Consider the following 14193-nt stretch of genomic DNA (forward strand, 5'->3'; position numbering starts at 1 on the left):
TGGGAGTTCAGCGACACAGCCATTACGCTAACTGTTGGTCCCTATAGGCATATTTTTAAAGAATTATTTTATTTAACTTTATTTATATTTATATATTATTTATTTGACTAGAGAGGGACAGAGAGACAGAGAGAAAGCAAGCTACCAAGTCTTTCGGTCATGTGGGAATCCAGCACCCTTAACCAGCATGCTACCTGCTGGGTCTGATTACAGGCATATTTAAATGCTATTTTTTGTTGCGGTTTTTTAAAGGATTTTTTTTCATTCCCTAAATCTTTATTGAGCATCTATTTTTTTGTCAGCTGTTGCTGCAGCCTGAGAACACATTGGTCAGTGGTACAACCCTTTCCAGAGCGTCTAAACAGACAGCAGAGCCACTGCCCATCTGCTTGCTGTCTCTGGGCTCCAGCTGCAGTGGGACCAGGGGCCAAAACTGAGTTCTCTGTGTCCACGCAGGCAAATGCACCTCACTCTGTCCATCCTGAAACAGCAGAGCTTGGCAACAGTGGGCCTGATTCACATCTCCAGTAATGCACATGTGCACAATGGACAGCCTCTGTGACCCTGGAAAAGCCACCCAAAGACTCTTGACCCCGCTGGGTTCCCTCTTATCGCTCATGTAACTGAGAGAAGTCCTTCCTTGGTAGGGTTGTTTTCACAATGTCCGTGCGGTGATTCAGATGCACACACGTTAGCACACCAGGTCTCATACCGGGTTGGTGCTCAGTATCTAGATCATAATACAGACCATTTTAGGAGGTTTCATTAAATAGAAAGAAGCAGAAAGAAATTGAGAGCCTGGGAGTACTTAAATGGGTGCCGAGTGCTGGAATTGAAGGCACCTTTTGTCTCTGGATCTCTTTAATGGTTCAGAGCCTGGGCACTGCGTACCTGGGGTGGGTCTTGTCCTTCACATGGCTGTGGGCTCTGGGGCCAAGTTCCCTCACCTGCATGGTCTGAGCTCCTTATCTGTAAAGTTGAGGTGGCAGTTATCCATCATCGGGTTTTGTGAGGATTAAATCCGATCATGTATTGTTGATATTTAATAAGGAGATGCCTAAAAAACAGGACACAATTGTGAATTGCTGTTAGACTGTTTTCTTCATTATTTCTATCATTGTTATTATTATTAGGCCAAAGAATTTCCTGAGGCATACATAGCCCTCTGTGAGAATGTGGCGTTGGTCTACAGGCATGAGGATGCTTTTCGTAGAGGGGATTAGAAGCTTTTCTTGTTCAATTCTGTTTGTTTAAGTCTTCTGCCATAGACCGTGTGTACTTACTAGAGAGAGAGAGACAGAGACAGAGGGAAGGTGAGAAATCATTCCCTGGGGGAATGGCCACTCTGCAATTCCTTCTTCTCCATTCTCCTCCTGGGATTTTGGGTACACAGGCACACGAGCCTGGGTCTGAGACTCAAACCCACAAGGTCAGCCTTGTGGAAGTCCAGCACCTTAACTACCTTGCTACCTGGTAGCCCCAAGATTAGAAGCAGTCTAAAACTATTTCGAATTATTCTTTTTTATTTTAGAAGAAACAGCTAAGAGCCTTTTCTCCTTTTGATATGTGCTGATATCAGGAATAGAATAATACGGAAATCAGTCATAGGCCATTTGATTTAATACACACAGAATTCCCAGAAGAGTAGGAAGTTCATGTTATTCAGTTGAGTGGGGTGCATTGTAAAGTATTATCCTGTGTTTTCTGTTTCTTATTCACCTTTCAAATGCTTTCTGTTCATTTTTGAAATACTATTTATATCTCTTATAGGTAAACCCATCAAATCACAGACTCCTCTTTGAAGTATTTGACGAAAACAGATTGGTAAGTGGATCCCTGTTTTTAAATTTTGTTTCATTTGTTTTTTAAAAACCACACTTTTAGGGCAGCATCTTTAAAACTCTGTATTTATGTGATACTTAAGACAGTGTTTATGCCAAAGAGAGGACTGTTTGGTTCAGCATTCATAATTCTGACAAATGCTTCTGTGTTGTAGGACAGACAATTTCTTCATATATGTGTATATATTTATCACACCAACATTAAACTAAGCCCCCACGACGGTGTCAGCCCGTGTGCTTGTCCTGTAATGTTATGAATACAGAATGGTAGGCAGTGCTGTAAAGAGGCCACCAGGCATGGAAATGTGCCGTGTGTGCGTGTGTGTGTGGTGGTTAAGTACCTATGGCACAGGCTAATATGGCGATGCATTCTAGTGCAAAACTGCAGTGATTCTCTCTGGGGAAACACAAATCTAATTAGCAGGAGATAGCAGAGATGGAATCTGTACTTAGCAGGTAAAATGAAACTCTCGTTTGTGGGTTTTTTTTTTTTTTTTTCACATTTTTGCTATGGGGTATGTGCCCTTGATAGAGAGAGACAGAGACAGAGAGAGGAAAAGTGAGAAATCACCACACAGAGGTGATGGTCACACCACAGTCCCTTCTCCTCCATTCGCCTCTTCGGCATGCACACACACACACACACACACACACACACACACGGCCCAATGTGATTTTCAAGCCATCAGGTCCAGGACTTGAACCGCTGTCAGCCATGTGGGAATTCAGTGCCTTAACCACAATGGCACCTGCTGGCCTGCATTTTGGTATCTAAACTAACTGGATTATATATGTCCAGATACTCTTGAATTGTGCTGATTGGTTGGGAAAAAAAAATTTCTTATGAATGCTGCTTTCTGCAAAATTCAACAAAAACTCCAAGTATTTTAATAGCTTCAGGTTAATAGCATATTTGATCTGAGGAGCCTTATTTAAAAACAAACAAACAAACAAGCAAAAAAAACCTCATTTGACTCTCTGTCCTTACAAATGAGAACACCTCAGTCTAAAGTCTTTACATAATTTAAGTGAGTCAGTGGAAGCCTCAGGTCTAACCCACTCGTCTCCCAAATCTCAGCCCAGTTCTGGTGAATAGCCAGGCTTTTCACTCTTACTTGAGAATTTGAGAGTATATTTAATCTCATATGCTTAGTATTACTCTTCAAAATAGAAAGTGAACCGATTCTGACCTACCATCCTGATATCTTTGAAAATATGAGATTGTGCTGACTTGTGTTGAATTGGACTTTTTGTACCTTGGGTGATAACTACTTCTACTGAATAACTCACTCACTTTTGTCATGCACACAAAGTTAACCTCGTCAGAATGGTAACTTCTGCTAATGATAGGGTTCTTGTGTCTCCATCTCTCATACAGCCAGGAGGACTATGAATTGGGCAGTAGGCAGTAAAAAACATAAAGATAACATTTATAGACTAATTCGTTTTTTTTTTTTTTTTTAGAGGTTTTCGCTATAGGGCGCGTGCGCTCGCCAGACAGACAGAGACAGAGAGACAGAAAGCGAGAAATCACCCCCCAGAGGGGATGGTCACGCCGCAATCCCTTCTCCTCCATTCTCCTCTCGGGATCTTGGGCACGCACGCACATGCGCCCCGGCGTGAGTTTTAAGCCACTGGGTCTGGGACGCGAACCGTGGTCAACTACGTGGGAGTCCAGCGACATAGCCATTACGCTAACTGCTGGTTCCCTATAGACTAATTCTTATTCTCTGATTTATTGAGTATAACAGTTCTTTTGTAAGTTGAAGGGTCACATCTGTGAAAAAAACTGCCTTTTGTCCACTGTGTTTTAGTTTGTTATTTAATTTGTGTCACGTAAGAGAAAAGCACCAGTAAAATTTAACATGTTGATAATCTGGAATAATGGCTGCAGTTGAGATGGCCCGTGGTGGGTCTGAAACTAGACTTCCAAACCAGAAAGGGCTTGCTTCGAATGCAAAGGTTTTATGAAATCCTGTGTAAATACAAACTTTACAAGAAAATTATGCTTTTTAGTACCTAGCTTTGCCCCAGGCCATCTGCAGTGCTGTTACTGTGCGAAAGTGCTGGTAGTGGTGTGTTTTCTTTGTAGTGTATTCATCCAGCCAAGACAAAAATGTGACCATAGTAATTCTTAGAAGTTTCGCATTAAACCGGCTAGCTTGCATTTCTCTCTGAGAGGTCATTTTTGGCATTTAAAACATGCTTTTAGAAAACAAAGTTGGGGCATGTGTACGCACAGGGTTAATCCTCCACACCCTCAACTCTAGAGCTGCTGACAAAGCCATGCTTTGCAGATTTTCAAATAAACTTTTTGTCACTCTTTGCTGCATGGCATTTCCCTCTCTCCTGGTTTTTGTTTTTTTTTTTTTTAAACCCCCTCTTAAATAAACCTCTTTGTTAAATAGCTGATGTTTCTGGATCATAGAAAATAGAAAGTTTCAAACACACAGAATATTTCCAAGTTAGCTACAGATCTGATGACAGGTTTTTGAATGTGCACTTTTATTTCTTAGGTCCTTTTTGGCCCTGTGCATGAGCGAGATTCCATGTTTGTATCCCAGTTGTGGTAAAATTGCTGACTTCTTGCTGGAAATCACTCGGCTCCAGGCGGCATTTCTTCTGTATGGCATTTAAGTTAAATTATTACAAAAACCACATGCACCCCCTTCTCCAATTTTCCTCTCCTTTTTTTCCCCCCACCTGGCATATGGAAAAAGAATTTCTCCAGCTGGGACTCTTTTCTCTGTTACTTCTGTGTCTGACAATCATATTATATGCGAAATACACACACACACACACACACACACACACATATACACACCTTTTAGATGAAACGTGTCATAGTAGCAGGAGGCGAATGAGACCAAGTGACCATGAAGTCGTGTCCCCCCCTCTGCTTCCACTTAGCTATTATGTTACTTGTAGATCATGGTCTAATTATTTAGCATGAAAAGAACACTAATTCTGCAGGGTGTGTAATCGTATTTATAGTAGGTTTTATTAGTTTGCATTCCATCCCGATTGTGCAGTGTCATAAATAACACGGTAGCATTGGGTGCCTGGACTGGTCTGCCCCATGGTACCGTATTTTACTCATCGTTATTGGGGAGGTGGGGATATGCCTGTGCTGGGGTACCGTGCCAGGTCTCCGGCACTGGTCAGAGTCCCAGCACTCTGCGGAGTTGGAAAGCAACGTCCGCTGGATGGGATGCGGTTTAGATTTATAGCAGCATGGCTCCCAGTGGCCTCGCTGTGTTTGCTGCCTGGTCAGCTGTGAGAGCTCCCTGCTGGGGCCACTCCTTTCTGATGGAAAAGCAGCAGCTGGGAAGGTGCTGTTTCAGGCTCTTGCTGTTTAAAAAAAAAAAAAAAAATGAGAGCAAGAGGGGGGAAAAAGCTCTACTAAGTCCACAAGCTGGCATTGGAGGGGAGCGCCCGGTCATGTGGGTCGGGCTACCCTACCCTCTGTCACAGTGTGGAGGAGAGCGTTCTGCTCTTATCCAATCATGCCTGGAATGCCGCTTGCCACTTGGGTTATTTCTGCTATCTGTCGCTCTGGGTGCTGCAGTTTTAACGGTTTGGCAGATGGGACACTTTTTCTTGGAGTTTGTGTCGCCGGTTTGTGACTTCTGGCAGTGCCGGGGTTGTTGCTGCCGCTCGCCCTCTCCCTGCCGGCCCCCCTGGTCACCATGGCCCATCGGCTTCGGTTTCATTTTGGCTCTGGCCGCAGCAACACAGCCCCCGAATCAGAGATCCTAGACCAGGAGAGAGAAGACGACTTTTTCATGGCATTCCACACCCTACCGCGGAGGAGCAGCCCGCACCCCTTCGCCCAGAACGGCGGTGAGGACGGTGGTGGCGGTGGCGGCCTGCAGGAAGGCGTGGGTGCGCTCAAGCGGAGCTCGTCCATGTTTATCCCGCAGCTTCTGAGCAGCATCGACGCACGCCCCACCCGGAGCTCCTCGGTGCAAATCTCCCTGCAGCGCAAAGCGGCTGACGGGGCCACAGACGGGTGCGGGCCACCCGAGGGTTCCGACGACAGGACTCGGTGTGCTTCACCTGACTTGGGGGACCAGGCCACTGCGACCACACGGGCCTCGTCCCAGAGCAGCTCACAGGAGCCCTCGCCAAGGGACACCCCCGGGAGTTCCCCTCCAAGGACAGCCCGGGACGCAGGGCTGCAGGTCAACGGCACGTGTGAGCGCCGCATGTGGTGCCCGGGCCGCTCAGAGGCAGACGAGGCCCCGCCCGGCCTCCGCATCCAGCACCGCGCGTCCAGCGCCGACGTGCGCCAGGTCAGGCTGCTGCCTTTCGGCCCCGACGGCCAGGGCAGCCCGTCGGCGCCCGAGCCCAGGCGCTGGTCCCTGCAGCATGTACCCGATGCTTCTGGAAGCTCTGGGAAGCGGTGTTTTGTCTTCCAGTTGCAGCAGCCTCAACAGGGTCCTCCAGGGCTGGGCGGTGACTTCAATTTCGGCTTCACTGGCACGAAGGGGGACAGGTTGGTGAGGTACCCTCGCATTCGGCTGGAGAGGAGCACCTCGTACCCCACCCAGCCCAGAACGGAGCGCGGGAGCCCCACGGAAGACCGAGGAACCCCGGAGACGCCACCTCGGGCCAGCAGGATGGGCCCCGAAGTGCGCAGAGTGAATTCCATGGAGAGGACTCCGCAGGGCCAAGGGTGCACATTTAAGATCAGGCAAGATCAAAACGCAGGGCAGCAGCATTTCAGGATTCTTGTAACTCGGGGACCGGAAGAAGCTCCCAAGGGTTCCGAGGAGAAAAGTGCCAAAGGCCCCGGATCCACAGTAGCTGGCGCCCCGGTAAGTTGCAGCCTGTGTGCTGGTGAGAGTCGCTAGGCAGAGAGTGATTCCATCCCAGAAGGTTTATTCTACAGCATAATTAAAATAAAGTTGGTGCTCTCTTACGGGAGCGTCCCTCCTTCGGAGTTGGCCTCTTCTCAGGACAGTGATTTGTGGTCCAGCGAATAGTCAGAGGTCCACAAAACCAGCATTTCAGAAATAATCTTTTCTTTAGGTCTTTAATGTCAAAGAGCTCCGTCTGTTTTGGAAATCCAAGCAAAGCCCACCCCTTCTTTTTTTTCCTTCGGAATAAAAGAATTTTAAAAATGTATTACTTTAGTCTGCCAAAAAAGTAAGTGCCCCAACATGTTGATGTTGGAAATGTATTTAAAAAGCAAATATAGCCTGTGACAACAACAACAAAAATCAGTTCTGATAGAGGTGAGAGATTATGTCGAAGTAATAATTTAGTCTTTAATAAAAATAAATGTATGTACATTTCAGTAGGTTGGTCTTATTGGCCCTACTAGTGTAGGGGGTCTGTCCTTGCTTTATAATTTATTGCCTTCGGGTTTTGTCCCAGTAACCAATGCCGAAGAAGAGTAGTGTCACTTGCTGGACAGTGAGAGATGCGTTTTGGAAGCAGACTGGTTTATGGACCAAGGGTGGGGAAATTGCAGAGGAGTTCCTTAATGGTCGGGTTGCATTGCCTGCCATTTAACACTGCCCACTTCAGTGGCTAAACCAGGGATGCTCCGTATAGAATAGTAAGTGCCCTGTCTCCAGCTGTGGAAACACGCCTTAGAGCAGGTCCTGGCCTTGGCTGCCGTGTGTTCTTGCTCTCTCCCGTTCCGTGAAAAGGAGCACTGAAAGACAGCTGCAAACTCCACTGGGTTTATGATGACGCTGCAGCTTCCATAGCGTAGAGCAGGATGAAAACTTCGCGTGTCTCTGACGAGTAATCACTAGCCATTGAATGCTTTCTTAAGGAGACAGCCCTTTATGTTGTGAATGGCGTATCTTTGTTCCCCTGACTGTCATGTGCTAAGCAGTTGGAGGCTATGATTGAGAAATGTCTAGGAGACTTTTTGTTTGGATTTCCTTTGTGGACTGTGACTCTTCAAAGTGGGTGGCTGAGTATTAACTCTAGAATTGTATTGTCTTTTGCTGTTTCGTGTTCAGAAATACATGTTTAAGTGAAGTAAACTTTGTCACGACTCCATTGGCTTTTCACTGTGTTGAAGATGTAATCAGATGCTACATGCAAATACAGTTTTTCCCTTCTCTTTCTTTCTTTAGGTCTGTTTAATTTTCTCAAGGTCTTTTTTAGGAAATGGCTGAAGGCTTTGTTTTGGTCTGAACTCAAGCCATTGGTTGTACAGTGTAATGGTACAAATTTGAATAGACTTTTGATAGTAGAGGAGCTTTTCTCCCCACCCCCAGAAATGACCATCATGACGGTTCAGTGACATACGGAGCTTAGAGCAGTCTATCCCGTGAAGATTGACAAACTGCGTTTCCTGAATTCTGGTAACTGTTCAGTTCTAGTGCCAAAAATTTAAATTATCCTCTGGTTCATTTATGAGGGACAAATAGATTTATATCATTTAAATTTCATTTGGTTCAAAGTTTCAAATATAATTAGAAAACATATTGAATAGGCTAAAAACTATACGACCCTTATAAGGACTGTTCTAACCACAAGGACATTGTAGTGGAAAACCATATTTCTCTAAATAAAAACAATTATAATATTTAAATGTATTAAAATGTCTTTTGATAAGTGCTTAGAAAGTGTTCTCCTTGGAGAATAAGTTCTATCTAGTGAAGAGTAGTTTTCATTTTTGTGTATATGTATTTTTGTACACATCCATACATGAATATGCGGTTGGTAGCTGGTGTGCTTTTAAGCAAAATTTAAAACAAAAACGCAACCATCTCAAAACCAAACTGCCTGCTCCATTCAACAACTTCGTATGTGGTTCGTGCGGATAGGGTGGTGAGTGTAGGTGGCAGCTGCCGTGGCCTTATTTATCTTGAAGGAAAACATTCCCCTGGGCGTCTGCTGTCTGGCTGCCACCAAGCTCTTTTGGCGTTTCAAATATCTGCTGCTTTGTTCAGAAGGGCATTTCATTATTAAGTTTGCATAAAAAATCAGCTTAAATCACTCGCAGTCTGTTTTTTGAATGATGCGGAAAATCTTTCTTGATCTGGGAGTGCCACTCAGGATTATTCCTTGTACAAATGTGCGTCTGTTTCACTACGGAGTCCTTAGACTTCACCACCGGGCTCACTGAGCTCGTACTTTTACCATCTCTGTCTTCTGAACCCCCTGACCTTGTGAAATCTAAAATGCAACATGACTCGAAAAAATGTTCCGCAGCTAGATTCTTAGGGGGGAAAAAACTACAAGACAACCCTGCGTGATGATACATTTTCCACCTGGCCTGTCGCTGTCAGTAAAGTAGAAGTGGTTCTCAGGATTGTCAGTTCTCGTCCGCTGAAATACCTCAGAGGTCTTAGAATTTATCAATTCCATCTGTGGCTTTATTACAAGCCATTTCATGAGTAAGTTATTTTCCTTGATTAGTTTTTGTTGATATAGTTTGGTCGTGAGCCACTTAACTGCATTAGAGTTTCCGAAGAAGTTGAATCAACATTTACCAGCTATTCGTGCCCCCCTCTGAATACTGCTTTTGTGTGTAGTAAGTACTCAGAAACTCTGCATTTCACCCGTCTAAGGAGCCAGTGTTCTAATCCCATCATTGTCATGAACTGTTCGGGGTCTGCAGGGTGTGTAACAGTGTAGTAGTTACCTAGAAAGTTACAGGGCCTGTCTCAATTTCTTGCTGACACAGAGTTTACAACATAAACTGAGTAAGGAGGGCTTTGGGGCGGAGACCAAAACAAGAATTCTAGCACCTCCTACATATGCTAACAGGAAAGGGAATATCCTTTCCTTCCTTCATCACAGGCACTTGCTTTTTCGTACCCTCACGGCTCTTCTCTATAGATACAGATTAGATACAGATCGATCTCCCAGGCCCTCTGTTTCTTTCCATACATATCTCTGCAAAGTTAAAAAGCATCTTTTAAGCCAAAAAGCAGTATAATGTGTCCCGTGATGTCACATTTTTTGCCACAATGTTTGGAGACGATAACTCCTTTTCATCCCTCACAGTGCTGGCCTGATGGAGCGAGAAGGCAGCTTTAGGGGCCTGGGGTAATTCAGACTACCTCTCTACAGCTACTTATTCAGCAGTTACAGTGAAGGTTAAAAGGTCTAGTTCATAGGTTCATAGTTTAAGTCCAAAGGAGGTACCTGATTAGTGAACCAAGCATCTGTAATACACCAGTCTGTCTCCTTGGAAGTGAATTAGGTTAACTGTGAATAACTAGTCTTTGATCAGCCTGGCATTAACCACAGGGACAACACGCATTTACGACATACCTGGAAATGTTTACTTTAATAGCTAGCTTTGATGTCCTTTCTGCTGTCATCTCATCTTTCCTAAGTACTTATCTCGAGCACTGCCCTGCGATGATGCAGTTCTTGAAAATAATTGAATTGCTGTGTGAGCGACACTGTAGAAAAGGACCTTGGAATTCGATTTGCTGTGTTAATTTTTGAAACCTTAAAACATTTTGACTGGCATTTCCAACGTGTTACATTTTTTATCTTGTCACTTCGCCATAATGCTTCCAGTGGTTAAGTTTGCTTTTACTCTTTAGCTGCTGGGGCTTTTGAGTAGCCATGTAATGTTTTCTGTTAAAAAATAAATAAATAAAAAAGTCCATATTGTGTGACTTACAAATAAGGGGATGATTTGGAGAGATGCCCATTAGTACCTTTTAGAGGGTTTTCATAAATGTTGCAGCTAGTTCTCTTGGCTGAACCTGAAGACAGAGTTCCTAGTCATCAAAATAAAACTCACATTTTTTAATATTAGGTTTCGGAAAAGTCACGAAGCATTTTTGCATAGAAAAATACATCATGACTTTTATGACAATCCGATACGTTATTGAGAAATTCACTGTCTCTACACAAAACCAGAAGAAATTTACTCCAAGTGAGAATTACCTTAAAATTTAATGCGGACGGGCTAGACTGCGTGTACAGTTGATGGATATTTGCCGTCATGGAAGGCAGTCCGGGTGATAATGCTACTCGTGCAACGCGAGCGATACAGCAGATGTTTATTACAATTAAACTGCAAATTACTTCTGCCAGGGTAGTATAGCTATCCTAAATGCAGTTAGCATTTAGCTCTTAACTCTATGATGTAGACATTGTAGTGGGAAAAGCAGGAAGTTTGTTGATGTTACTGATAGGTGGATACTAGAATGTTCGTTTCTTCTGTAAATGCCAAAAGAAGTTGGGAAACCCAACCCAGAAAATTGGCTGGTGATTATTTAGAGGCTTATTATCCCCTCAGCAACATTTGGGTTCCCCTAATTCACAAGGAACATCATAATACCCCTCATCCTGTACGAGAGAGAACACCACCATGGCGTCCACCTGTGGCGTGTGCCCTATTCCAGAGTCAAGATGAAAAAGGCCTAAAGGGGTAGAGTGTTGAAAATATTAGCTAAAGTAGATATTGCAGAATGGCTGAGAGTTTCTAAGCACCTGGAGATTATTGGCAGATTTTTTAAAATAATCTTTTTTAAAGAATCATGTATTTAATTTTATTTATCATCATTATTTTTTAATTGGCTCTAGGGCAGGCACAATCACCAGAGAGCAGGAACGAAAGCGAGACAGCAAGCCGAGTTGGCCTTGTGGGAGTCTAGCGCCTTAACCAGCACGCCACCTGCTGTCCCAGAAATAATCCTTTTTCACATTTAATTGATGTAGTTATTCCAGGAGCCAGAGAAAGAGAGACAGACAACACCCCCAACCCCTGACACTTTAGCTAGCTTGGGCTCACGGGCATCTATGTACCTAGCATACTCAGAGAAGTCTCTAGACCTGAACCCAGCACTTTGTCATGTGGGTCAGTGTCCCAGAGCATCACGGTTTACCGCTGTGCCACTGTCCAGCCCTCGTGATCCCTACTGTGTCCTTCGTAGATGCGTGCTATTCTCAGCAGTTTCCGACTTTCCTTTTTGAATCTCTGGACTATTCTGCTGTGGCTTACTTGGCAAATTGGGATACAGAGACAGGTGGCCTAATGTGAGTGGGCCTGAAAGTAAGCTGCTGATGTCCCGGCTGTGTCCTAAACGGACACTTCCGTGGTCTCCAGGCATCATATCACAACAGGAAGTTTAGTTTTCAGGACAGAGGGTGGAGTAGATGGAATTTCAAGAAGTCTGCTTTTTATACCCAGATCATTTTAGAACCATAGTCAGTTGTGACACTTCGTGTCAAGTGCTTCAATCTGTGAAGGGACAGGCCTGTGGAATGAAAGAACCGCACACTAAATTGAGCTGGAAAGGGCCCTGCTTTTCTCTAGATTCACTGCTGCAGATTCACTTCAGTATGCAGATACTTTGTATCTGTTCCCTTAAGTGTCTGCCCAACCTACCCATGCCGGAAGCCATCCACTGTTTAGTTTTAATGTGGAGTATTATGTTGTAATACTCAGTAAGGAGACAGAAACTCCCATGTTGCAGTATACTATCTAGAATTTCCCCTTGCACATCTTCTGTTCACAGGTCCCTGGAGTTTATGTAATTTTTTTTTTCCCTGTAACTTGATTATAGATCAACTTAGCCAAGTGGCTTTTACCTGCATATGTAATAAATACATTTAACAACTTTCAGGAATCTGCTTTCACTCTACACTATTATTCCTTATCTTGCTTCTTTCTGGAAAGCTACATTACTAAGCACATTATATAGTTAGTGATTCCAATAGCTTTTTTAAAAAAATTTAATTATATTTATTGTTGTTGTTATTATTATTATTATTATTGTTAGGGGGAGAGGTTTTTGCTATAGGGCATGTGCACTCAGCAGAGAGACAGAAAGCGAGAAATCACCTCCCAGCAAGAATGGCCATGCCTCAATCCCTTATGGGATCTTGGGCACACATTCATATGTGCTCAGTGTGACTTTGAAGCCATGGGGTCCAGGACTCGAACCATGGTCGGTCATGTGGGAGTCCAGTGATGTAACTACTATGGCATCTACTGGTCCTATTATTTTTTTAATTTGCTACAGGGCAGGTATGCTCACCCGAGAGTGGGAGAGAAAGTGAGAGAGTAAGCTGCCAGGTCCAGGACTCAAACTGCAATTGGCTATGTGGGAGAAGAGCTCCTTAACCACTAAGCTACCTACTGTCTCCAATTCCAGTAGTCCTTGATAGACTTACTCTCTTTCTTTTTTTCTATAGGTCAGTCGAAAACTGGTATACTTAATATAATTAATGACCACCAATGTTATAACTCATCCATTTCTTTGAGAGAACTTTTAATACTTCATAATAAATCGTACTTCTTGAAGGTTCCCCCCCATTTTATTTTCAAATGCAAAGCTAGGTCTTTACCTCTAGAAGAAAGAAGAAATAACAGTTTCAGTTCAGATTTTTAACATTGAATCCAATAGAAAGTTGAGATGAAGTTGAAATCTTGAAATGTGCATCTTGAGTTCCAACCAATAAAACCTAGCATTTCTTCAAACCCAGGGTTTTTTTAGTTAGTTAAATGCAGAACCGACATCTCTAACTTTCTTAAGGAATTAGCCCACATTGGATGCGGAAAGGTAAACGCCACAGGTCTGGAGTTCTTACATGGTATCTTATTCAAGTGTTAAATGAATTGGCAATAGTGTCTGTCTAATACCGTCTCACCGTGCCTTTCTATTTGAAAAAAAGATGAAATTGTAACATAACTTAAAACATTTTAGTTTTAGTATTTGTTGTTTAACCTCTTATTACAGTGGAAATCAAGTGCTTTTTAAGAATCCTGATACAGTGTTACGTAAATTAGCATATATTAGGTGCCGGGATGCCCAGGCTACAAACCCAGCTACCCTGGGCCTAAGGCGTGCCTGTACTCTTGGTTGAAATTATATTAGCAAGAGTTACGTCTGCATTTTGCTACCGTTGACACAGCAGTGTTCTGTTTTGTTTTGCTAGATTTATAGACTTTTGGAGCTGTGAGTTGCCTTAGAAATTATGTAGGTCAATTCTTTTCATTTTAAAGAAACTAAGAGCTTTCCTTTTGCCATCATAGAGTATATTCGCTTTCTCCAGTGTGAAATGCTTATTTTGAACAACTGTAGCATGCAAAGTACTGTTCTTTGGGCTGGAAATACGATTGGGAAACCTACTTGATGGAGCTCTGTCCTGCAGACAGGCCACTGAGGTGAGGCCTACCCCACAAAAGCCCTTATCTCCTATAGCAGGTACTAGGCAATGCCGATTGCAGCCCAGGCACTGGGTGGCAGATCGCGCACCCAGGCCACAAGGATAGGAGTGTTGCCGTGGAGGGGTGAGATTGGAACCAGATCCTGTAAGGTGACCAGGTTTATCTCCGTGGGTCAGTGGCAGGAGCCTTCCTGGAAGACTGGAGGGAGCCGGTATCGCCAGGGGTGTGGTGGGCATATTT

General features: G+C 43.8%; 1 protein-coding gene across 14 annotated transcripts in view; it reads left to right on the plus strand.

Moving 5' to 3' along the window:
- Positions 1-14193, plus strand: part of NEDD4L (NEDD4 like E3 ubiquitin protein ligase) — a 381870-nt gene that overhangs the window by 215216 nt on the left and 152461 nt on the right. For 9 of the 14 annotated variants that reach the window (XM_027768276.1, XM_027768265.1, XM_006139917.3 and 6 more), the window contains one exon: positions 1771-1824. In XM_027768276.1, coding sequence (XP_027624077.1) covers positions 1771-1824 — 54 coding nt within the window. Of the gene's footprint in view, positions 1-1770; positions 1825-6210; positions 6662-14193 lie in introns of those variants that run through there. The other 5 variants (XM_027768252.1, XM_027768154.1, XM_027768179.1 and 2 more) reach the window with 5 other exon arrangements.

The sequence above is a fragment of the Tupaia chinensis genome, unplaced genomic scaffold, assembly GCF_000334495.1.
Source record: "Tupaia chinensis unplaced genomic scaffold, TupChi_1.0 Scaffold000012_1, whole genome shotgun sequence".
NCBI classification, from domain to species: domain Eukaryota; kingdom Metazoa; phylum Chordata; class Mammalia; order Scandentia; family Tupaiidae; genus Tupaia; species Tupaia belangeri.